Below are 27,973 nucleotides of genomic sequence, written 5' to 3' on the forward strand. Positions count from 1 at the left end.
AACCTTCAGATGAGCAAACCCCGGTACCATTGTGTCATACACATTCATTCAGAATTGTGTATGGGTGTTCACCGTCTCTTCAAAACTACGCAGAAGCTTGCCCCTAATCATGTGACATGCAAGTAGCAACTGACTCTGTAGTCTTAGAAATTCAAATGTAATCGGGAGCTAGTGACTGAGCAAGTCATTTTACCAGACATTTTACCTACATAACTCGCCATTATGGCTTATTGAGAGCATTCCCTTTGTTGCTGAAATGAAACATGTGCATGCATGAAGAGTGTCATGGCTGAGCAGTTAAAAGCATCAAATCGAGTGTGGGTTCGAATCCTAGACGTGACACAATGTTTCTTTGAGCAAGATACTTCCCAGGGAGTTGAAAAGATTGAAGGAATGTTATTGGCCCAATGATCAGGGCTCTAGAACTAGTTAATATTATACAATACAACAACACTTGTTGATACTTAACTTGATACTTAAAGAATTTGGGTATTGTTTGCAACACAAAACACAATGTCCACAGATTTACGTTAAAGCTTTGGTTAAAGTTTTACTTGTCTCAAAAATAATTTCAGAAAATAAGTCTCAGTTTTAGCATGAAATAATTTTTGTCTCAGTGGGACGAAAATTATTTTTGTGACTTCAAACTGTGTATCGATCGAACTGTCTCAGTTTAATGTAAATCTGTGGACAATGTGTTTTGTGTCCGTTTTGTGTCCTACAAAAAGAACCCAGACACTTTAAAGACCAACAACTCCTTGTCTACAATGCTGTATACAAATTATTTCCCCAAATTGCCTCTTTTAGCTGGTTTGCTGCTGAATCCATTGCAGCATACTAGTTCAGAGATTCATAAAAAAAACTTTTACTCAAAACTACACAATGTGTAGGTTTTATTTAATAATGAAATGATAACAAAACATATTGGATTACCCTAGACGGATGAACAGATTATTTTAATAATAATAATAATGTACATTTATAGGGCGCACATATCCATTGAAAATGCTCAAGGCGCCAACAAGAAAGTCATTAGAATGAAAAAACAAAACCGAAGGAAATTAATTAATTAAAAGCAACTCCCATCAGATGAGTTTTTAACTGTTTCTTAAATATTGATATGCTGTTGCATGACCTAATGGGTGGTGGTAAAGAGTTCCAGAGACGAGGGGCTGCTGCAGCAAAGGATCTATCCCCCCATGATCTGTTCGTTCTAAACTCTACCAGTTTCATGTCTGTCGATGTCTGTTCCCGGAACAGAATATTTGACATGGCACGATAAATATTGCGGTGCTAAACCAGACAAAGCTTGTCCAAGTCCAAGTTGCCGTAACCTTGTCAGCAATGTTGGATGGTCGACGGTGTCAAAGGCAGAGCTAAGATCGAGAAGGACAAGGGCCGTTATTCTACCTCCATCCATTACAGTAAAATTATCCGATTTTGTTTATTTGATAAGTTTGTATTTCCGGGATGACATGCTTAAGTCAAAGTCAAAATGTTGTGATGAAGATGACATGTATATTCGGGCATGCAGGGTTACTAAAAAAAAGTGGGTTACATTTTCTTTAGTCCTGCTGACTACCACGTTGTGACCTTTGTAGTGAACATGTAAATGTGCTCGCTTCATTCACAAACCAATATTTTATAAACACCATGTTCATGCAGTGTGGTGTGTAAATATAATTTTGACTTGACATTTGAATGTAATTTATTATGTTTATTGTACAGAAAGCAAATAAAGAGGCACATTCATGTATGCTGTATGTGGCTGACAGATTGTTTACAGCATCTACACACAATTATGTACACAGCTTCACCTTACATTTATTAGCTAAACGGCGTTGAGTGTATGTGAGTTATATGGTGCTAGACTGCTGTGACCTTTGGTATTTTGTGTAGTGATGATGACCTCCCCATCTACATGTATCTCAGGATCTGGGGTAGTGGCACACAGGCACGCTCTCTCACTCAGCCGCTCTCTCACTCAGCCAATGCAGCCAGTATAGAGCACAGACCACACACTAGCAGTCTAACAATTCCATTCACATCATTCATATGCTGACTGTCAGGGTACATGTATGTCATTTGCTTTGCAGACAAATTTACATCAACCAGCATATTTTAACATTTGTTGAGAATTTTGTCGTATCCTGTGGTGCTAGGGGCAGTACCTGTGAGATACAAAAACCAGTGTCCCAAGTTCACAATAATCAACCAAAAAAGTTTTAAATTTTATCAATTACCAAACACTAGTATAAATACACTGTGCAGAACATGGTCTAAAGATGTTAAATTTGCATCGGGATAAAGAATATTCATTTTGGTTTTTACCTAGTACAGGTCCCTATCAAATTTTGCCAACGTGTACACGTAACCTTGTGCATTTCTTGCTTAAATTCTCTGTAAGATAAAACTATAGTGAAAATACTGTTAATATACGCGAGCGAAGACTTTTCAACAACAGGCAGAAGTCGTGAGCGGAGGATTTAGGCATAATTTTTAGCCGATAAGTGATATTTTTTGGAGAATTTTAGGCATAATTTTTAGCTGATAAGTGATTTTAATTATTTTTTTTTTTTTGGGGGGGGGAATAATCTGACACAATCGTACCTCCACATTAACCAGCAACATCTCCAGTGTACCTCATGTGAGTTTGAAGTATACTGAAGATTTTTTTCAATTTTTTTCAAAAAAAAAAAAAAGATTTGATTCCGTTCTCCGAGAGAGATAAAAAGGCTTTCCAAAATGAATTTTTTTTTATGGGGGGGGGGGTAGGCTTTTAAAAATCTCACGCATAGCTGGCCTCTGAACTTGGCATCTCTGACAGGGTCCGTGGTGTTTTGTTATTCTGAGGGGCAAATGGCACCCCAGGCAAGAGCCATGGTGTACAAAACACCATGGACCAGGTAATAGCTTGCAACAATTGTTTTGTTATACCATGGTAACAATATTGCAGGAGGAAACAAACATTTTATGAGTTTATTATAATAATTTAGGGGGCTAATCATCCTTACTCGCAGCTAAGAGCTGAAAAGCGAAGGACGTGGCTACACCGTGTTTGAGAAGCAGGCATGCAAGGGCACCTTTGGCTGCCAGCCACATCAACCCAATATGACCACGGAGCACAGCCAAGATCGAAAGTGGTTGATTTTTCCCGAGGGAGGACAACCGAATATTCTGGAAAACACTCCTGGCACAGCAGAGAACCGACGCACAACTCAACTCACATATGGCCCGGCCGGGAATCGAAGCGGGGTCACCTTGGTGAGAGGCAAGCGCTTTACGCACACACCAACCATGCCACCCATATTATGTGCAATGAGAGCAAAAGATACGCAGTGGCAAACGTAAAAAACTACATGTACAGGTGCCACTTTTTTAACAAAAATGTTGCTTCACTGTTCCCGACAACACAATGGGGTTGAACAAAAAATTTAGTAAAGTGTTACGAACCAACGACCTCCAGATTAACGTGCCGGTGCTCTACCAACAGAGCTATCTACATGTAGCCCTATGTTGGCGGTCCCCTATTTTGTCAAATCTTTGTTTGGGAGTGCCAGTCCGAAGCCATTCAACCGTTATCTGCCATGTAGCCAGGGATCACACTCAAATTTAATTACGATACCAATATAAACCACAAGGGAAACTGACGATATATTTTTAAATGAATTTTGGGGTTGAACAAAGAATTTATGTTAGCTTTGTCATCATTCTGGGGTATGCCTGGGACGGAAATCACAGTGGGCTTCCGAGTCTTATTGGTGATTTTGGATTCCTTCATGCCAGCCTGATGGATAACTGCATTTTTTAAAGCCTTGGAGACGATTTTGGTAGAATGAATTTTGGCTCGACTGATGGTGTGGCTGATTTTGTTGACAAGAAGACACCAAAGGCAAATGCAACCTGACGTTTTTTTTATGAGGTCCTTGGTTTCATTAGTGATCTATGTTTTGTCATAAGTGTGAAGTTTGACTAATTTGGTAGGAAAGTGGAGATCTAGTGCAGCATTGATCGTAGAATAAAAAGCATTCCAGATTTATCACCAGTGCTAGTAGCATTCAGAACCTCTTCCCATTGATGAGCTGTTATCCATCTGTCAAATTCATGCATGCTCAATTTAGGGAGTGGTCTGACAGATCTTACATGGACACCATTCGCAATCTTGTTTCCACTGGGAGACCATTATAGTGTTATGATCACTCCGACCAACCGGGGCGGGTACTTATAACTGGACTGCTGTGCATGTTCTAAATGTTAGTGATGATAACGTCCAAGATCGCATCGTTTCTTGTAGGTTTGTCAACTACCTGTTTCAGGGCATGGGCTCTGCATATGGGATTGGTGTCATTTCTATTGAGGTCTCTTAATATCACTAAGCCAACGTCTGGATGTTTTGACTGTCTGTGCCTACGCAGCCCATACAGTGATATTGGCGCACAAAACCCCCCACAAATTTTGGTGTTTTTTTGCCCTTTACTTGGTCAATTTTGAACAGGTTTTGTTTGAAAATAGATGAGTGTCAAGATAAAGTCAGCTCACTTCTTCCTTGCAAATTTCACTATTATCCATGCAGTATCCAGGGAGGAGATAGAAAAACATACACACAGACATGCACACAGACAGACACCATTTGGTTGTTTATAAGGAGATTACTACAAACGTGCACATACGTACATAGTACATAAATTATGCACATCTATACAAATTTCAAAGTCAGACACAGGTCTCAATTTGTGGCGACCTGTGCCTGTAGCAACCTGAAAATATGGGGCATTCTGGACCCTCGGCTGCCTAAACTCTTGGCAGCATGAACCTGAAGCTTTGGCAGTCTGAACCTTAAACCTTGGCAGTCTGAACCTTTGGCAGTCTGAACCTGTGGCAGTCTTAACCTTAACCCTTGGCAGTCTGAACCTGTGGCAGTCTGACTTAACCTTTGGCAGTCTGAACCTGTGGCAGTCTGAACCTGAACCTGTGGCAGTCTGAACCTGAACCTGTGGCAGTCTGAACCTGAACCAGGAGGTGATCCATAGTTTGTGACTCTGTCTTACATGTTCATATGCAGGTCTTGTATTCAGTGTCTAAGTATCCCCAGAGACACTTTGCACTGACTATTTGATATTCTTAGTCTGTTGAGGCCCTTCCATTCAACTCAACTTGGTTCAGCACCAGCTGAGGGAGTTCTTTTGAAGCACTAATGTCCATGGATGTTCTAAATGGAAGTTTACCAAGTCTCTCATCCCACATGGCAGTTCGGAGAACCCCAGCTTCTGCACTTGGTTTGACTTTGTTGAGGAAGCTTTTCCTGGACGTGAGTCGATTTTTAGCAGGTTCGTGGCTGGATAGAGGGTTTCACTCATCTGTGGTTTGGCAAGAGCATTCTCTGCTGCTTGCCACACTGCGTCGCCAGAAAGCATGTATAGGCTGTCAGTTGGTGTTGGTATAGTAGCTAGGACACTGCATATGAACATAAGTGTGTTTGTTTTATACATGTAAATTAGGGTTTACACTGAGTAGATGGCTCTTCATGTGGAAATTGAATTGTGTCCTTTATTTTCTTGGAAGATGGGAACCGCCCTAATGAGTGTGTTGCTAACATCTACTGACATGACAAAATAACATTGTTTCCTATCAACAAGTTTTAAATAATGAAAATGATGTAAAATTTATCTAATAATTTACAATGTTCTTTCTTGTTTCAAGATAATAGAGTATGAAAAGTTGGACTCGGAAGAAGAGAGACTGAAACGAGCTAGGAAAATATTTGACAATTACGTCATGAAAGACCTCCTGTCTAGTTCACATGTGAGTATTGTCTGTATGCATTTACATTGTAATTCTTCATCAAACTCATATTCAACTAGGATTAATCATTCCCTGTGAACATAGGAATATAAAATTTAAGTTAATTGAGCAGAAATGCCATGTGTGTTAGAACATGCATGATGTCAAACAGTATGCACAATATGGTGCATTATATCACTTGCCTTACAAATACAGAGGGTGTGTACAGGTTGGTAACCAACCATCAACTTATTGATTACTATACATGTATGTAGATGTAGATGTGCATATTGTCTGCTTCTAGGATCAACAGGGCCCAATTGCTAAAGCCTGTAAGGAAGAAATTTCATGCTAAGTAAATTTGTGTGCTTACAGGCTTTATGAAAGTGTGCCCTGTAATAATGGCAACGTACATGTAATGTACAATGTATTTCAACTACCACTTAGAAGTTTCATTTGTTTATTTTGTAATTGTTTTTGGTAATGTGCAATGTAATTCCTCACATGTCAATTTGAACATATCAGTGTTACTTAAATTGGGTATCAAGTAACTGGTTTGTGCAAATAATTTTGAGTGAAAAGTTGACTAGAACAAGATTTTAAGCTTGACATCCAGACCTCTGTTGGTGCTCCACCAACTGAGCTATCTAACCCTAGTCCATGGCCTCGTTGATAACAAGTTATTGTTGTTTGCCTGACAAGTAAACAATAAATTTAAAGGAAAGTATTTGAATCTGCTGACTGTATATTTTTTGCCCACAGCCCTTTTCAAATGAGGCTGTAGAGACAGTCAGACAAAACCTCACTAAGCGAGAAGTCTCAACAGATCTGTTCAAGGTAAATACACATGTCATATTACCTCATCTTTTTGTGCACATCCATTACAAAAACTGAATTTTGTGTTATTACAGTTTTAGCATACATGTACTGTAGTGGCCAAAAAGATTTATTTGATGTACCTGTGTACTTACAGTACATGTATGTGAATTATGTTTGATATCAATAAGTTAACTATTGTTTTAATTTGTTTTCAGCCTTATATCAAGGAGATTATGAACTCACTAAGTGGGGAAATGTTCACCAAGTTTTTAGAGAGGTAAGTTGTGACTGTTTAATCACTGTGTACATGGTGGTTGCTTGTTGACACTTCATAGCTCTTTTTGACTGGGCAGAAATATCTATTTAACACAAACATTTAAAACCTGCACATGTTCGTCGTACCAGATAATATGCATACATACATGTACATGTACTGTACCATAATTTCATGCGGATAAGGCACGCCTTATCTGACTGTCAAATGTAAAAGAAATCACTGCGTCCTATCTTCCGATGCACCTTGTCTGATATCATGTGAGTTCATTTGATTGAGTTCATTTTGATTATCAATGCATGTAGGGTTACATTTAATTTTATACTAGAAAATAATACATTTATTTTGTCCAGGATAATTCTTCTTGTTATGATTTTTCTTCAAATAAATCTGCACGTTCATGTTGTGAAGTTTAAAAAAGCTTTGACAATCGAACTTACCTACATGTACAGAAGAACTAAGTCACTGCCATGCTGCTCTCCGCAATATTAAAATTATGATGATGGGCGCAATCTTTGAAAAGTTGAACTTTTTATAAATTCGCGCACTCTACAATTTTTTTATGGCCATAATTAAAATTCCAAAATGTTTGAGTGATCTTTGCAAAAAGTCCATCTACAAAGATTACGCAAAGATTCTGCCAACAGAGGATGAACATTCTCACTGTAAAAGCATCCACTATATGCTTGCTATCATTTGTATGCAGTGTATTTGCAGTCCACTCATTGGGAAACGGTAGGGAAAATTACGTTGTACGTGTCTGCGCACTTTATCTAGCTGTGAGACAATAAGTACATGTATAAAACTATGTTTTGGAAAAAAACTTTCAAACGAAACAAGAAAATAAATAAATACAAGCAATGTTTTATTTATCATCGTGATAACAAAATGACAATCCCTCACAGTGAGCCCAGTACATGTATGTGTTGATGTACATGCAGTCAATGGGGTCTGGCAGGACCCCAGTACATGTATGTGTTGATGTACATGCAGTCAATGGGGTCTGGCGGGACCCCAGTACATGTATGTGTTGATGTACATGCAGTCAATGGGGTCTGGCGGGACCCCAGTACATGTATATGTTGATGTACATGCAGTGAATAGGGTCTGGCAGGACCCCAGTACATGTATGTGTTGATGTACATGCAGTCAATGGGGTCTGGCAGGACCCCAGTACATGTATGTGTTGATGTACATGCAGTCAATGGGGTCTGGCGGGACCCCAGTACATGTATGTGTTGATGTACATGCAGTCAATGGGGTCTGGCAGGACCCCAGTACATGTATGTGTTGATGCACACGCAGTCAATGGGGTCTGCATGCCAGGACCCCAGTACATGTATGTGTTGATGTACATGCAGTCCATGGGGTCTGGCAGGACCCCAGTACATGTATGTGTTGATGTACATGCAGTCAATGGGGTCTGCCAGGACCCCAGTACATGTATGTGTTGATGTACATGCAGTGAACGGGGTCTGGCAGGACCCCAGTACATGTATGTGTTGATGTACATGCAGTCAATGGGGTCTGGCAAGACCCCGGTTTATGTATGTGTTGATGCACATGCAGTCAATGGGGTCTGCCAGGACCCCAGTACATGTATGTGTTGATGTACATGCATTCAATGGGGTCTGGCAGGACCCCAGTACATGTATGTGTTGATGTACATGCAGTGAATGGGGTCTGGCAGGACCCCAGTACATGTATGTGTTGATGTTCATGCAGTCAATGGGGTCTGGCAGGACCCCAGTACATGTATGTGTTGATGTACATGCAGTCAATGGGGTCTGGCAGGACCCCAGTACATGTATGTGTTGATGTACATGCAGTCAATGGGGTCTGGCAGGACCCCAGTACATGTAAGTGTTGATGTACATGCAGTCAATGGGGTCTGGCAGGACCCCAGTCCATGTATGTGTTGATGTACATGCAGTCAATGGGGTCTGGCAGGACCCCAGTACATGTATGTGTTGATGTTCATGCAGTCAATGGGGTCTGGCAGGACCCCAGTACATGTATGTGTTGATGTACATGCAGTGAATGGGGTCTGGCAGGACCCCAGTACATGTATGTGTTGATGTACATGCAGTCAATGGGGTCTGGCAGGACCCTAGTACATGTATGTGTTGATGTACATGCAGTCAATGGGGTCTGGCAGGACCCCAGTACATGTATGTGTTGATGTACATGCAGTCAATGGGGTCTGGCAGGACCCCAGTACATGTATGTGTTGATGTACATGCAGTCAATGGGGTCTGCCAGGACCCCAGTACATGTATGTGTTGATGTACATGCATGCAGTCAATGGGGTCTGGCGGGACCCCAGTACATGTATGTGTTGATGTACATGCAGTCAATGGGGTCTGGCAGGACCCCAGTACATGTATGTGTTGATGTACATGCAGTCAATGGGGTCTGGCAGGACCCCAGTACATGTATGTGTTGATGTACATGCAGTCAATGGGGTCTGGCAGGACCCCAGTACATGTATGTGTTGATGTACATGCAGTCAATGGGGTCTGGCAGGACCCCAGTACATGTATGTGTTGATGTACATGCGTTCAATGGGGTCTGGCAGGACCCCAGTACATGTATGTGTTGATGTACATGCAGTCAATGGGGTCTGGCAGGACCCCAGTACATGTATGTGTTGATGTACATGCAGTCAATGGGGTCTGGCAGGACCCCAGTACATGTATGTGTTGATGTACATGCAGTCAATGGGGTCTGGCAGGACCCCAGTACATGTATGTGTTGATGTACATGCAGTCAATGGGGTCTGGCAGGACCCCAGTACATGTAAGTGTTGATGTACATGCAGTCAATGGGGTCTGGCAGGACCCCAGTCCATGTATGTGTTGATGTACATGCAGTCAATGGGGTCTGGCAGGACCCCAGTACATGTATGTGTTGATGTACATGCAGTCAATGGGGTCTGGCGGGACCCCAGTACATGTATATGTTGATGTACATGCAGTGAATAGGGTCTGGCAGGACCCCAGTACATGTATGTGTTGATGTACATGCAGTCAATGGGGTCTGGCAGGACCCCAGTACATGTAGGTGTTGATGTACATGCAGTGAATGGGGTCTGGCAGGACCCCAGTACATGTATGTGTTGATGTACATGCAGTCAATGGGGTCTGGCAGGACCCCAGTACATGTATGTGTTGATGCACACGCAGTCAATGGGGTCTGCATGCCAGGACCCCAGTACATGTATGTGTTGATGTACATGCAGTCCATGGGGTCTGGCAGGACCCCAGTACATGTATGTGTTGATGTACATGCAGTCAATGGGGTCTGCCAGGACCCCAGTACATGTATGTGTTGATGTACATGCAGTGAACGGGGTCTGGCAGGACCCCAGTACATGTATGTGTTGATGTACATGCAGTCAATGGGGTCTGGCAAGACCCCGGTTTATGTATGTGTTGATGCACATGCAGTCAATGGGGTCTGCCAGGACCCCAGTACATGTATGTGTTGATGTACATGCATTCAATGGGGTCTGGCAGGACCCCAGTACATGTATGTGTTGATGTTCATGCAGTCAATGGGGTCTGGCAGGACCCCAGTACATGTATGTGTTGATGTACATGCAGTGAATGGGGTCTGGCAGGACCCCAGTACATGTATGTGTTGATGTACATGCAGTCAATGGGGTCTGGCAGGACCCTAGTACATGTATGTGTTGATGTACATGCAGTCAATGGGGTCTGGCAGGACCCCAGTACATGTATGTGTTGATGTACATGCAGTCAATGGGGTCTGGCAGGACCCCAGTACATGTATGTGTTGATGTACATGCAGTCAATGGGGTCTGCCAGGACCCCAGTACATGTATGTGTTGATGTACATGCATGCAGTCAATGGGGTCTGGCGGGACCCCAGTACATGTATGTGTTGATGTACATGCAGTCAATGGGGTCTGGCAGGACCCCAGTACATGTATGTGTTGATGTACATGCAGTCAATGGGGTCTGGCAGGACCCCAGTACATGTATGTGTTGATGTACATGCAGTCAATGGGGTCTGGCAGGACCCCAGTACATGTATGTGTTGATGTACATGCAGTCAATGGGGTCTGGCAGGACCCCAGTACATGTATGTGTTGATGTACATGCAGTCAATGGGGTCTGGCAGGACCCCAGTACATGTATGTGTTGATGTACATGCAGTCAATGGGGTCTGCCAGGACCCCAGTACATGTATGTGTTGATGTACATGCAGTCAATGGGGTCTGGCAGGACCCCAGTACATGTATGTGTTGATGTACATGCAGTCAATGGGGTCTGGCAGGACCCCAGTACATGTATGTGTTGATGTACATGCAGTCAATGGGGTCTGGCAGGACCCCAGTACATGTATGTGTTGATGTACATGCGTTCAATGGGGTCTGGCAGGAACCCAGTACATGTATGTGTTGATGTACATGCAGTCAATGGGGTCTGGCAGGACCCCAGTACATGTATGTGTTGATGTACATGCAGTCAATGGGGTCTGGCAGGACCCCAGTACATGTATGTGTTGATGTACATGCAGTCAATGGGGTCTGGCAGGACCCCAGTACATGTATGTGTTGATGTACATGCAGTCAATGGGGTCTGGCAGGACCCCAGTACATGTAAGTGTTGATGTACATGCAGTCAATGGGGTCTGGCAGGACCCCAGTCCATGTATGTGTTGATGTACATGCAGTCAATGGGGTCTGGCAGGACCCCAGTACATGTATGTGTTGATGTACATGCAGTCAATGGGGTCTGGCAGGACCCCAGTACATGTATGTGTTGATGCACATGCAGTCAATGGGGTCTGGCTGGACCCCAGTACATGTATGTGTTGATGTACATGCAGTCAATGGGGTCTGACAGGACCCCAGTACATGTATGTGTTGATGCACATGCAGTGAATGGGGTCTGGCAGGACCCCAGTACATGTATGTGTTGATGTACATGCAGTGAATGGGGTCTGCCAGGACCCCAGTACATGTATGTGTTGATGTACATGCAGTGAATGGGGTCTGCATGCCAGGACCCCAGTACATGTATGTGTTGATGTACATGCAGTCAATGGGGTCTGGCAGGACCCCAGTACATGTATGTGTTGATGTACATGCAGTGAATGGGGTCTGGCAGGACCCCAGTACATGTATGTGTTGATGCACATGCAGTGAATGGGGTCTGGCAGGACCCCAGTACATGTATGTGTTGATGTACATGCAGTGAATGGGGTCTGCCAGGACCCCAGTACATGTATGTGTTGATGTACATGCAGTGAATGGGGTCTGGCAGGACCCCAGTACATGTATGTGTTGATGTACATGCAGTGAATGGGGTCTGCCAGGACCCCAGTACATGTATGTGTTGATGTACATGCAGTCAATGGGGTCTGGAAGGACCCCAGTACATGTATGTGTTGATGTACATGCAGTCAATGGGGTCTGGCAGGACCCCAGTACATGTACATGTATGTGTTGATGTACATGCAGTCGATGGGGTCTGCCAGGACCCCAGTACATGTATGTGTTGATGTACATGCAGTCAATGGGGTCTGACAGGACCCCAGTACATGTATGTGTTGATGTACATGCAGTCAATGGGGTCTGGCAGGACCCCAGTACATGTATGTGTTGATGTACATGCAGTCAATGGGGTCTGGCAGGACCCCAGTACATGTTCATGTACATGTATGTGTTGATGTACATGCAGTCAATGGGGTCTGCCAGGACCCCAGTACATGTATGTGTTGATGTACATGCAGTCAATGGGGTCTGGCAGGACCCCAGTACATGTATGTGTTGATGTACATGCAGTCAATGGGGTCTGGCAGGACCCCAGTACATGTATGTGTTGATGTACATGCAGTCAATGGGGTCTGCCAGGACCCCAGTACATGTATGTGTTGATGAACATGCAGTCAATGGGGTCTGCATGCCAGGACCCCAGTACATGTATGTGTTGGTGTACATGCAGTCAATGGGGTCTGGCAGGACCCCAGTACATGTATGTGTTGATGCACATGCAGTCAATGGGGTCTGGCAGGACCCCAGTACATGTGTGTGTTGATGCACATGCAGTGAATGGGGTCTGGCAGGACCCCAGTACATGTATGTGTTGATGTACATGCAGTCAATGGGGTCTGCCAGGACCCCAGTACATGTATGTGTTGATGTACATGCAGTGAATGGGGTCTGCCAGGACCCCAGTACATGTATGTGTTGATGTACATGCAGTCAATGGGGTCTGGCAGGACCCCAGTACATGTATGTGTTGATGTACATGCAGTCAATGGGGTCTGGCAGGACCCCAGTACATGTAGGTGTTGATGTACATGCAGTCAATGGGGTCTGGCAGGACCCCAGTACATGTAGGTGTTGATGTACATGCAGTCAATGGGGTCTGGCAGGACCCCAGTACATGTTCATGTACATGTATGTGTTGATGTACATGCAGTCAATGGGGTCTGCCAGGACCCCAGTACATGTTCATGTACATGTATGTGTTGATGTACATGCAGTCAATGGGGTCTGGCAGGACCCCAGTACATGTATGTGTTGATGTACATGCAGTCAATGGGGTCTGGCAGGACCCCAGTACATGTATGTGTTGATGTACATGCAGTCAATGGGGTCTGCCAGGACCCCAGTACATGTATGTGTTGATGAACATGCAGTCAATGGGGTCTGCATGCCAGGACCCCAGTACATGTATGTGTTGGTGTACATGCAGTCAATGGGGTCTGGCAGGACCCCAGTACATGTATGTGTTGATGCACATGCAGTCAATGGGGTCTGGCAGGACCCCAGTACATGTATGTGTTGATGCACATGCAGTGAATGGGGTCTGGCAGGACCCCAGTACATGTATGTGTTGATGTACATGCAGTCAATGGGGTCTGCCAGGACCCCAGTACATGTATGTGTTGATGTACATGCAGTGAATGGGGTCTGCCAGGACCCCAGTACATGTATGTGTTGATGTACATGCAGTCAATGGGGTCTGGCAGGACCCCAGTACATGTATGTGTTGATGTACATGCAGTCAAAGGGGTCTGGCAGGACCCCAGTACATGTATGTGCGGATATACATGCAGTAAATGGGGTCTGCCAGGACCCCAGTACATGTATGTGTTGATGTACATGCAGTCAATGGGGTCTGCCAGGACCCCAGTACATGTATGTGTTGATGTACATACAGTCAATGGGGTCTGGCAGGACCCCAGTTTATGTATGTGTTGATGCACATGCAGTCAATGGGGTCTGGCAGGACCCCAGTACATGTATGTGTTGGTGTACATGCAGTCAATGGGGTCTGGCAGGACCCCAGTACATGTATGTGTTGATGTACATGCAGTCAATGGGGTCTGGCAGGACCCCAGTACATGTATGTGTTGATGTACATGCAGTCAATGGGGTCTGGCAGGACCCCAGTACATGTATGTGTTGATGTACATGCAGTGAATGGGGTCTGGCAGGACCCCAGTACATGTATGTGTTGATGTACATGCAGTCAATGGGGTCTGGCGGGACCCCAGTACATGTATGTGTTGATGTACATGCAGTGAATGGGGTCTGCCAGGACCCCAGTACATGTATGTGTTGATGTACATGCAGTCAATGGGGTCTGGCAGGACCCCAGTACATGTATGTGTTGATGTACATGCAGTCAATGGGGTCTGCCAGGACCCCAGTACATGTATGTGTTGATGTACATGCAGTCAATGGGGTCTGGCAGGACCCCAGTACATGTATGTGTTGATGTACATGCAGTCAATGGGGTCTGGCAGGACCCCAGTACATGTATGTGTTGATGTACATGCAGTCAATGGGGTCTGGCAAGCCAGTGTTTAGGTTTTTCATGTTGCATCTTGTTCAGCGGTGTGCCTATACACTGTACAATGGACGTTAAATACTTTTTGTGTGATTTGGGGTACTGCGTCTTGTCTGCCAAGCATCTTATCTGCATGAAGTTATGGTAGATCAGTTCCACGATTGCTTCTTATATTGCATAGTAGACTGTCGCAAAGGAATGCATGCAAAAGTCTACTACTCATGCACTTTAAGAAGCAATCATGAAACACACACATACGCATAAAAGATGCATTTCTGCACATGTCAATATCAATCCATGTTTTTCTCGAGCTCGATGATACTAAACTAGAGAACAGTGTGGACAATAAAGTTGCAACTGAATATGTATGATGTATATGAAACAAGACATGGTTTATTTTGGGGTGGACAGTCAATATTGGAAGTTGACAAACAAGTTCCCAAGACAAGAAACTAAATAGTTTGTCAACTTTCAATAACGAGAGAAATGGCCATCCAAAATAAGCATGTTATATTTATCTTACTATACTTCCTACATACATGTACTGTAGTCCAGCATCATTAAGATCATACTATAAACAGCTTTGATGAATTCAAGCAGGCGTGATATTCTTACTACTCAAGTCTGATTTCAGATTTGTTTGTCCTTGGAAAATTATAAATTTCTAATTTAATATACTTCTAATGCCTACATCATTTTTACTGTGAAGGAAGACCCACAAACTGGATAAAATGCAGTCTACTTTTTTTTGAAGACGTAGTATCATGCCTGAGTAAGGATATTCAAACATTGACAACTTTTGCTTAAATAGAGGGAATTGTTGAGTTAAGTCAATTAATTTGTTTTCAAGGTGTGTCGTCGGAAACCGATCATTGAATCGCAAATCCATTAAAATGGTTGTTTTATGCTTTGGAACTTTGGAAATTATCTGCAATACATTCATACATGTATGCAAGCCAGTAAAATATCTTGGAAGCCACCCAAACTTCTGGTTGACTCATCTGGCTGGCAAGTGAAAACAAAAATTGACCCCCCCCCCCCCTCGGACTTTTTCATATTTTGTTCATGGTTGTTTTTTAAAGGCCGAGTTATAGTCGGTCGAGCAATGGTCGGGCGTCGGAAATCTTGACGCGCGATCATAACAAGACACGGTTTTTAGGCCTCAGTCTTAGGATTGCGCGCAAGATTTCCGTCGCGCGACCATCGCGCGACCGACTATAATCCGGCCTTTAGACTTGTGTTAAAACGTGCTCACAATACAGATACTAAAAAGTCTTGAAAAGTCATGTTAGTATCTGTTAGTAACCAGTGAATTACCTTTGATGCGCACAAACACCTTCAAATACATTGGTGGATTTACACAGAAAAAAAAAACCTTTTATTATATTTCATGCTTGGAAATACCAGCAACAGGATTTAATGTACATTTATGGAGTATCACATTTATGGAGTATCCTCTAATTTATGGAGGATATTTAAGTGGGCTGATAATGAACCAGATATTCCATGATATTCTTCACATACATGTAACACAAAAAGTTTATGACAAACAACCACACTGAATGTCGCAAAGTACCAGCACTGCAAAAAATGTTTTCCTTTTACATTCTGCATATGGCATGAACTGTACATGGTGTGATCTGGAATTTGTCTGAATTACTCCATAAAGCAAAGCCACAAAATTACATGCGAATATAAAATGCAACTTTCAAAAGCAGGCCTTCCACCTTCTATCTGGAATCTCTTGTGAGAAAATTCCTATTCATCGTTAAAACCTTCCGTATGTTAAAAATAATAATTTGCACATGTTAAGCAGGTAGTCTGTTTATGCACACTGTGCACACAAGGTGCTACTGTGCAGGTACATGTACATGTTTCAGTGTGAGCACAGTAAAAGGGTGCGTCGTACCATCGTCTAACCAATCAAATACATTGTGTTTTATTTATCTCTGGCCTGCTTGTATAGTAGTTCAATTTCCACAGACACAATTGCCAATAAAGAAATCTCATCAACTTACAATATCCAAGTATCAAACATTATCAACTTGCAAGTTCACCACTTCATGCCCCAAATAGTTAATGGCCTGACATTTCAGCCCTAGCATCCCTAGTCTTTCTCATTCAGCCTCAAACTCTGCTAGAATGCAGACCACTAACCATAGTCCTTGCAACAGCTAAAGCAGTTTGCAACGGCTAGGCTACATGTTATTTTATTTTTCAGTTCATTTTTGTAAAATCAGGTATTTCATCAGGCAGGGGAAAATATGGCTTTACAGAGCTTGCTCAGATAGATACATGTAGTCTTGGCTAACCAGACCAGACTGGTCCAGACAAACAAATGCAGTGGCAATCAATGCTAGTAGGGGTACAGAATAAATAATGTTTTTAGCTTTTTTGCAGCATAATGTTTTCAGGCTCTGGAGCATGTTTTCCATAACACAGGTCATGGTGGCACATGTACATGTATACCTACTTTGTACAATTTAATTCACTTGTCATTCACATGATTGGTGTAAAATATTAATTGATGCAAATTTCCCATTTTTTCTTCCTGCAGTGATAAATTTACTAGGTTTTGCCAGTGGAAAAATGTAGAGCTAAATATAAATGTAAGTATTCTGTTTAAGTATTGTTGATTTAATACAATGTAGTTCCTTATACATGTTAGTCGATGTTCTGTACGTTGTTTTATGTTACAAGTGATTGCTGGCAATTCTTTTAAATGTTGTAAGATTGGCGCATATTTCCAGCCCAGTTATAGTCAGTCGCGTGTTGGTCACACGATGGTCGAAAATCATGATGCGGCGATCATAAAAAAAAAAAAACAGTGTGCATGCCTCATGAGCGTTGACTATAAACTGTTTTTTAGGATCGCGCATCAAGATTTCCATTGAGCGACCGACTATAAACCAGCCTTTACACTGCATCACACCACCAGCAAATTTACCATCAAAAACACTATATACATGTTAATTTTGGTTTTTACCCCTACACCGATGTGTGTTAGCACTGTATACTCAGTACTTTCCCGAGTCCTGTGAAAAAATATCACAGGCATGTTACTCGGGTGGGATTCGAACCCACGACCCTTGCAATTCTAGAGCAGTGTCTTACCAACTAGACTACCGAGGTTGCCCGGCAGCTAGAGGCAGTTTGAATCCTATGTTTTGGCAGCGGGTACCGCAACGATAATAGATGTTAAATTTGCAAATGCCATGCGAATTTGACGTCACAACTCCTCTTTCGCTTTGATATTCGTAAAAGAGAGTTGAGGGAAATTAACTCAACTTAGTGCGAAATTCGTTGCGGAAGTATGAACCGGGCTTTAGGAAAACAAATTTAAGTGGTTAATAGGCAAAGCATACCTTTTTGGAATTATTCAGTAAATGTTTTTGAATCCTTCTCTCTAAAACCACTTTCCTTTGAAGGGAAGCAATTCTCATAATGTATTTGTTCAACTGCTACAGTGTTTTTTACAGAATTAGTTTTTATGGTGAATTTTGTTTACAGAAATTACCAAAGGTATACCCTCTCTTTAATGTACAATGTAGTATGGCTTTATATATGGACATTTTAAAAACACTGACCATTGACAGAAGCCATTAACTTTCAATAATGTGAGTCTTACATTATGCTTTGAAGTTTGAAATGGACGGTTCCATACCAATCACTAAATTGGTTTTCTTTAATATCTTGACTTGAAATGTTTTGTTTTCTTAGCATATGCAGTGTATTAGTCACTATAATCATTTCAAAAATCAATTATCTGATTGATGTAATGTGAATATGTTGTTATTGCTGTTATGATGTTGCCAGTGATATTGTCCAAGCAAACCTGACAGAGGTTGGGACTAGACTAAATACCATAGCTACAGTATGATACCCAGGATTGATACCATACTAAGTTAATGGTCATCTATGCCATGACCAGTCAATGGACTTGAAATGATGGTATCACGACATTTACAAAATAACACATCTGGACGTGGGCGACATTCCACTCTTTATAACAATTACACTGGATAGATTTACTTAGTTGGGGTGAATTTGGATCAGATAATCATACTTGTAGTGATATTTGTGTTATTTGCATGACAGGCATCCATTTTGAAATTGACTGTTACCTGACCTTAAAAACTTGCCCAATGAGATGTTAGTATTAGTAAAATCACAGGGTCTGAATTCATAGAGCAAAATTAATAGCAATATTAATAGTCAACTGGTCGCCAAATGTAAGTGAAAGCAGCGTCAGGCTAGTCAAAACCCTTCCTTTACTAGGCCCCTGGGCAAGACAACACAAATGTTACATTTACACATTAATAAAGGGTTGATATGAGATCGAGTTTGTCCCATTTGACCACCTACATTTACACTGTATAATTTTTGACATCTTCCTGCTCGTAAAAAAATGTGAAAAAAGTCAAATAGTTTGTCAACATTTTCATAGATGGAATTGAATTTTAACATTCATAATTGTTTGTATGGGCACATGGACACAAGGTGTGGCTGCAACGAGGGGGTAAGGAAACAACAGAAAAATAGCAAAGAGAAAAGGTAGATAGATATATTATAAGTTATCACACAAGCATGAGTGGAATACGGATGGCGCTTCTGCGTCCCATATTAAACGAGACGCGCTACATTTTCCCGTATTTCACAAGCGCGCGTGTGATAACATATTTATCTTCAAGTAAACTTGGCGCATGACCATAGAACACACAAGACGCAGGTGATATTAGCCGTGCAATATAGGTTTTATAATAATAATAATCATAAAACAGTATTTATAAAGCGCCAAATTGCCAAGGGATACAAGGCGCTGAGAAGGAAAGAAGAGGGAAAAAGACAGAACAAAGATAAAGATGACCAGCTACGAAGAGGCAAAAAGGTGGGTTTTGAGAGCACGTTTGAAGGCTGGGACACTGTTAGAGCTTCTGTGAATCTGATTGGAGGATTAGCGCGTACTTGAAGATAAACATAGTAAGGTACTCTCTGAAATGCTCTTACATCTACACCAAAAAAGGTTTTCATTCAAAAAGATTTACATGGTTTGGATCCAGGAATTTACATTATTATTATTATTATTATTACATGTATTCAGTCGTTTTTTTTACCATAAAAAATATGAAATCATGTCAACAAAATAGACTATACTATTTGTACCCAGATCCAACTCACAATACTTCAACCCTCGAATTCCAGACTTTGAATGACATTGTTTGGAAACTGTGTATTAAAAATGGATCATGCAGTGTTTCAATGTTGAATTGATGATTGTTGTGACAAAGATTAATGGTCCTTGCTCTGTGGTGCTACACATACATGTACATGTATCAATCCCTAATCATTGGTGTCATAGAGCCACAACCACAAGCATCAGGGTATTGCTAGTGCCAGGCAGTTAACAATCAACAGTAATTTAATGACCCTGTTGTTGTGTACATTCAACAATAAGTTAATGATGTTATGCAATATTTAGAATGAGAGGCAATGTTAGCACATTTTATATGTGTAAATGAATGTTGGGGTAAAGTGCTTTGCAGTGACTGATGCCAATAAGGGGCGGGGGGCACAAAAGTACATGTACATGTAGGAACTCTACTTGTGATGAATATCAAGATATGTGTAGTATGTTATATTCGTGATATCCTGCCAATAATTTCAGTGTAAAACGCCAAAATTTTCAAGTCAATTTTCCATTGGGAAAAGCTTAAAAATCTATTAGAACATTTCACAATTTAAATGAGTACTGATCCACCTTTTGAGTGGTGTCATATCAGAGTATGAACTATATTAAAAAATAAATGAATAACTTTGCATTTATAGTAGTAGACCCAGGTGAGATGATCATGGATTCATTAATATCCCTAAACAGTTCATAAATGTTCATTGACATCAGTTCAAAGTTATTCAATATGATCATGAACAACAAATGAAGCAATTGTTTGATGAATTTTTTATGAACATTTTTCCTGAAGTTTTCATGAACATTTCATTCAACAGTATGATGAAAAATTCAAATCTGCCACTGCCTTTAAACCCAAGTTTTGGCAATCATATGAATTACCCATTTTCATACATGAAAACCTTGGAATTAGTTAAATATAGTTTAAATTTTTTAAATACATAATATGAATATGTAATGAGGCCAATCACTGTCAAAAATAAGTGTGTGGATCAACCTCATTCACGACTGTTGTAAGCCATGAACGTTCATCAATTATTCATGGTTGTAGTTCAAGAACCGGGTTATCTGCAGTTGAGTTATTATAAGTTATCACACAAGCGCGAGTGGAATACAGAAAAATATAGCGCTTCTGCGTCCCATATCCAAGGCCGAAGGACATCGTTGAAAGTTCATAATGTCATTAATTTCATCTTTCTGGGAAGTTTCATCAATATTGAATGTTTATTTGTGACTGTTTTCTACCATTAATGAGCCCAATGGAGTCCTCGTGAGTGATTTGAACTGTATTGAATGTTTATTTGTGACTGTTTTCTACCATTAATGAGCCCAATGGAGTCCTCATGAGTGATTTGCACTGTAACCTTTGGTCTTGGAGAGAAGACCAACATGTTCAGTTAAAAAATGGCCTGTTCAGAAAATGCTTGGTTTACAGGATTGGTTCAGATTTCTTGGACTCTCTCTCTGTTCATTGATTGGATTATCATTCGCTGGCACACTATTTACCAAACTGTCTGATCCTCGCATATTACATGATGACAAGGAAAAAACAGTGATGTATAGCTCGTTGGCATTGGTTACATGGCATGGATACAGATAGTGCTGTAAATAGACACAAGAGTTCAATGCTGTTGCATAATGGTATCAGGCAATACATAGCCATTGCTTTGCCAAAGCAAATTAATTCTCGTCTCCTTGGACTTATTGACAAACAGTTGGGGTAATTAGAAAATACACGGCCTTCTTTCCAACTTAATCAAATTATTTAAGGAAAGTTATACTTGTAAATTGTGTACCACAGAAATAACATAGCTGGTGTTTTAAGTTGTGAAGCTTGTAAAAATAGCAAAAGTCTGTTTTCCAAAATTTTACAATTATTTTTTAAATTTATGTTTCAAAAATAACAACTACCCTTGGGGGACATACCTTGTTTGTCAAAGCTAGTCACATGTACACATGTGTAGTTTTTGTTTTTCTTAGTAGCACAGTGCACTAATGATGTCACTTTAACTGTCAGATACATCATTGGCATCATTGGCGTGACAGACCGCAGCAGTACTACTAGTAGATTCAGTACATGGTAGTATACATCAAGTTTAGACATTATTTGCGTGCGTACGTTAGTAACATATGACATGTTGTCTGGCATCCAGGTACTAAGCTTCTATTTTTAGCTTTTGTGCGGAGTCCTATTTACATCTGCATTGTAATATTTGGGGAAACTGACCATTTGGGATTTTCAATATAAATTATATTAAATGGCAAGTTAAAACTTACACAAGTTTCTTTGAATAGTGCTTGTTATGCTGGTGTGCTTTCTGCTCAATCATAATAATTGCTTGATTCATACCACTTTGGGACCACAGCCTGATGACGTGACCACATTGTATACACCTGTACACATCCATCTGTATCAGATGTTTGACAATTAAAATGGCATCAGCCTTTTCCGAGATTTTGGCAATCGGCTATTAATTCAAAGAAAGATTTACTTCCAAATCAATGCAAACTTGGAAGCGTAAAAAGTGAAAGAACCAGAACAAACTCAAACCTAAACAACAAAAACTTTTACTTAATGTAGATATGCCCAGACTGGATATTTAACTTAGAACAATGTGTTAACTTTTTCTTTATCACTCATATTTTACTACAGCTCTTCAACAATCAATTTTAAACAAGGTTTGCTTGCGTCAATAAACAGTGGCTCAAGATTTGAAATCAAAGTAAAACCCTGACTTTACATATGACTTAACTACAACAAAGAACTTGTAACCATTCACTTTCTAGGTACATCAACAGAATGTATTTTGTTGACTATTTCTACAGGTACAGTTCATATACGTGTCATTGATGTCTACTCCCTTTACATTGTGTACATGCCTTCAATATAAAGGCCAAACAATGGTAACCAGGCTGCTATTGTCATTTGTGCAGGGGCATGACTCAAATATTAAGGTTTTTTGTTGAACTAATTTTTAAATACATGTAGAAGCACTGAATCTGACACATTCTGTAATGTTGGTCCCTTCCACAAGCGTGACCATATTGAAAGACTTAAAATTGCTGAACTACAAGTCACATTTACACTGCACTGTACAGTACATGAACCTGAGGGGTAGGGGACATACATGTATGCGTATAGATAGGAACATGTAGATTTCTACAAGTCCCATTTACACTGCACTGTACAGTACATGAACCTGAGGGGTGGGGGACATACATGTACATGTATGCGTATAGATATGAACATGTAGATTTCCTGCCAGCCATACCTGGATTTGTGATGTCATTTATAAATTAATGATATTTAAAGCAATTCAGGAATCTTATTAAGGTGAAAGGGATGTGGTGATCTCCATGGTAACTAAGAGTGACATCATGAGCAAGTCATTGTCAGCATGTAGCACTTGTTTAAATACTAGTAGAGCGGTGCCCAATGTAACGACATGATAGTAAATACTAGTAGAGCGGTGCCCAATGTAATGACATGATAGAGGTACATGTGGGGTATGCTAAGCCAGCTACAAGGCTAGCCAATGCACAACATGTTTGCTCAATCTATCCATGGTACATCCATGTTCATTTGTGTTTTATGAGAAGGGCTGACTTGAAATGCTGTACCTTAACATTAAACATTGCAGATGGTTTGCTTACATTAAGACATATATGTATTGACTGCACATTAAGCTGTCTGCAATAAAATAACTTAAATAATACTAACAGTTCTTTGTCCAAATTAATGTTAAGTTAGAATTGGGTAGATGACGTTTTCCTGTTAAAAATCACATTTTCTGGGCAGCTTTTTAAGGCAGCTATATTTCTGGAGACATTGTTTGTGCGTTTACAGTATGTTTCATTTATCCTAGTATTTGGCCCATTAATTTGATACCACAATTGATATTTGCCTGGCCACAGTATAAATCACTACCATACATTATTGGTGCACATTAGATTAATTTTGGCAATGTGTTTGGTAGCAGCTGGATATCCGACATGGGATGCGTTTTACATAATAATAATAGTGATAGTAATCATATTCATACTAAAAGAAAGAAGGCATGTTTTTGTAAGTTTACTCAATGTGATTTGTGACAAGAACATCTATTGAACCAGTACTAAACTTTCAACATGGCATCGTTTTATTTTGTTCACTGCAGTTAACAATGAATGACTTCAGTGTACACAGAATAATTGGAAGAGGTGGCTTTGGGGAAGTCTATGGATGTAGGAAAGCAGACACAGGCAAAATGTAAGTTCATTACAACTGAAAGTCAGAAAGCCATTCTTTATCTTTATGTTGCTTTTTGGGTTTTTGGTGGGGAAAAAAAACGTTCTTTGACTACCATTGGGCCAATTGACCATTGAGTGTTAATGAACATGGATGTTGTTTTTAAGTTAGTGCTTTAATTTAGCTGATCGCCACTCTGCTGATTGTAGTTAAGTTTGAAGAATCAGATGCCATTTTAAATTTGTTTACAGAAGATTTTGTGATAATTGTATTGCAATCTACACAAATAATATTATTTTGAATTTCAGGTATGCAATGAAATGTCTGGATAAGAAGAGAATCAAGATGAAACAGGGAGAAACATTGGCATTAAATGAACGCATCATGTTGTCATTAGTCAGTGAGGTAATGTCACCAAAATAAATACATTATGTTATTATTAGTCACTGAGTTAACATAAAATGACTACATTATGGTGTATGTAAGTCTGACTGGTATTGGAACATAGGGACCCGTTTAAGTGCATGAGTTTATTGCCTTCACGCGTTAAAGCAATGTACGCGGGACCAAAGTAATCCCAATACATGTATGGTTGACTTGCATTGCCTATAGTAGTGAGCTGAGATAAAAGTATAACAACACTTTATGCTTACAATCTTTCAAATTGGTTTAAGTAGAGACCCAAGTTAAAAATTAATTTGATTTCGCTTTGTAAACAGAATGACAGTCCGTTCATAGTGTGCATGACCTATGCATTCCAGACACCAGACAAGCTGTGCTTCATTCTGGATCTAATGAATGGTATGTGCAAGATGTGTATAAGACATATAATGCTTTTTTAGGGATGTTTTCTAATTTCATTTTAAATGTAGTTTTTATTAAGATCTTCCTTTACCTTGAAAAAAATAAAGCTACACTCAAGAGAATATTGACAGAGCCCGAGAGTGTTCACATCTCTTGTTTGTCCAATCCTTTTGATGAACACATACAAAGAGAGAGTCAGGTAAGTCCACAGCGAGCCCTGTGTGGAATCCTTCTTTCTTCTTCTCTATGGAGGTATGTCTATACTAAGAGAAAACTGATTCAAATGTTCAGGATTTGTCCAGGCAGATCTTCAGCTCTTCTTTGGGCTGTAAAGCTGGTAAATGGTTGTGTGTATAAACTAAGGGACATAAGTGTAATAGAAGACATGTCCATGCATGCAGACAGGTGGTTACAGGTGGTTTACCGGTTGTGCCAGAATTGACATGGCCCCATGCAACCCTTTGAATTTGTGCAACAAAATTTCACCTCATAACTCAACTTTTATGGCAGGTAAACTTCAACAATACAGATGTAACAATAAGATGATAGGATTCACAGCAGAGTAGGCCAATTGGCTGGATGAACCAAAGCTCAGGACAATCAATCCTTGCCATAAGCTAAGCTGATTGATGCGTGTATTATGCTGTGGCATTTAAAGCTGAAGCTTATATCTTGATTTTTACTCTCAACAAGTTTCCTGCAGATTATCAATCAGGCGGAAAAGTTTTTGACATCCAATAAATTAAAAAGAAAAACTAATTTGTTGTATTGACTCATGTCTTTCTTGGAGGTGACCTGAAATTTAAAAAAATTAATATTAATCAGCTCATCAACTCATTTCTACCTCCATGGTCACCAACATGTGATACCTGAGCTGCATGAATGTAGGAAAACAAACTTTAAGTGAATTTAAAATTATTGTTGAAGATATTTTGTGTTAGTTCTTAGAACGAATGTAGACATATTGAGAAAGCTATTTGATAAGAATGGGGCTTTTCTAGTCAGCCAAATGGCAGTTGTCTTAATCTGACTGACTTCTTGACTTCACAATCCAGTGAGTCTCTTTCCTGATTGGTTGATTCTACAAGAACATGTGACATTGCGTCATACTGGATTGGTTTTATTTTGTTGGATATTGTGCTCATTAAAATGTGTCTGCACAGTGCCGATTATAAAATGATGCTGCTTATTTAGTGTAAACAAGATTGCATCAGTAGGAAAGCTATATTGTTGGTTGTTTATGCTGTTTGAATGACCTCTTAGTGAGGTCCTACTATGGCAGGGCCCAATTTCATTCAGCTGCTTGAGAACAGCAAGTAACTAAGCACAACAAATTTATGCTCAACCTGTAAAAGGTTGCCAACTCAACTACATGTACCATGCCACAGGCACAATATTTGACTTGTACATGTATCCTACTAGTTTCCGCTAAGTAGAAAATTGCTAAGCACTTTTGTCTGCCTAATACAATACTCTATTGTACCCCGTCTATTGATAATTGCTAATAACAATAAATGGTTTTGAACCTTTGTAGGTGGTGATCTACATTACCATTTATCCCAGCATGGTGTGTTTTCTGAGAAGGAGGTTCAGTTCTATGCTACAGAGATTATGCTAGGGTTAGAACACATGCACAATCGCAGTGTGGTGTACCGGGACCTCAAGCCTGCCAACATACTCTTAGATGAAAATGGACATGTTCGAATCTCAGATCTGGGTCTAGCATGTGACTTCTCAAAGAAGAAACCACATGCAAGCGTGTAAGTATTTGATGTAGAAGGGCTTGTCTAAAGGATGTTGGAGTTGACAACCAACCTCAGTAGATTACTCACATACATCAGCCAAAATGACCAATGGTCTGATAGCACCATTTCATTCCTTGAAGAAAGATTTCACAACGGGATGCTACTCTTTCATTTGTTATGTTTCTTTCAATAAATGCATTGCTATTGTCAAAGGTTTCCCCAGCAAAATCGTTCTATTCATGAATAAGTTGAATGCCTTAAACCTTGGACGTGTTGCATGGCTCTGCTTACTGCGCAGTTCTGCAATTACAGTCGTCATTCTCCACTATGCAGGGTAGAAAACAGACCTGTGAAACTGTTGTTTGAGTCGGTAGTTTTGTGATGTTATACAAGTGATACAAAACAATTAATAAGGGAATAAAAGAGTAGGCAAGGTTTTTAACAGTCGTTAGAGAACGTGCCACTACTCTTTTTATTCCCATAAAAATACCCTTTTATGAAAAAGTGAGACATTTTCACAATTATAGACAATCTGTGACAAAAAAACTTCAGTGAATTTCAATATTTTTAAATTTCTAAAACTTTTGTAAAAATGTTTGATCGCGTTGGGTTGTGTTGACACTGATGAACAAAATAGACCACGTGCTGGTACTAATAGCTACATGAATTGGGTTCAGCGTAAGTAAAGTGGCTTGCTTGAGCCTGCCGGCCGCCAACATGCAAAACCAGCTGGCCTTAAACATTCTTTATCGGCCGTTTAAACACCCCTACGTGAAGCGCTCTCCACCAATAAAAATAGCAAAACTGTCTGTCTGTATGAATATTTATTTATGCTACATGGAATACATTATATTGTTTCTTTTATTTATTTGACAGAGGAACACATGGATATATGGCACCAGAAGTGTTGTCCAAAGGCACTGCATATGACTCCAGCGCAGACTGGTTTTCATTTGGTTGTATGTTATATAAATTACTCAAAGGGTAAGAAGTTATTTGATATTCGAAAATGTGTTGATTCCATCCGAGGTTTTACAATCACTCAGCCAAATCCGTGATAATCCGTTGTACAGCTTTATTTGTTTTGGGGTTATGTACTTTTATGCTTCATGTTTGCCTGCTTGCAAAGGGGTGTATGAGGTGTGCAGACGAAATGACATGGAGCTCAATATGAAGAAATACACAAATTGTTTTCTGTTAATAACCAAATAACATGATCTCAATATAACAAATAATGCACAGATTATTTAAAGAAGGATTTGACAGACGGGTATTGCCATTTGGATCAGAAGAGGACTTTGCCTT

At 40.4% G+C, this 27,973-nt stretch overlaps 1 protein-coding gene across 2 annotated transcripts in view; it reads left to right on the forward strand.

The window, feature by feature from the left end:
• Positions 1-27,973, forward strand: part of LOC117290782 (beta-adrenergic receptor kinase 2-like) — a 70,001-nt gene that overhangs the window by 23,360 nt on the left and 18,668 nt on the right. For both annotated transcript variants that reach the window (XM_033772335.1, XM_033772334.1), the window contains exons 4-12: positions 5,701-5,802; positions 6,544-6,618; positions 6,816-6,877; positions 17,264-17,315; positions 24,049-24,140; positions 24,428-24,524; positions 24,839-24,920; positions 26,458-26,683; positions 27,545-27,652. In XM_033772335.1, coding sequence (XP_033628226.1) covers positions 5,701-5,802; positions 6,544-6,618; positions 6,816-6,877; positions 17,264-17,315; positions 24,049-24,140; positions 24,428-24,524; positions 24,839-24,920; positions 26,458-26,683; positions 27,545-27,652 — 896 coding nt within the window. The remainder of the gene's footprint in view (positions 1-5,700; positions 5,803-6,543; positions 6,619-6,815; positions 6,878-17,263; positions 17,316-24,048; positions 24,141-24,427; positions 24,525-24,838; positions 24,921-26,457; positions 26,684-27,544; positions 27,653-27,973) is intronic.

Source organism: Asterias rubens, chromosome 5 (genome assembly GCF_902459465.1).
Source record: "Asterias rubens chromosome 5, eAstRub1.3, whole genome shotgun sequence".
NCBI lineage: Eukaryota > Metazoa > Echinodermata > Asteroidea > Forcipulatida > Asteriidae > Asterias > Asterias rubens.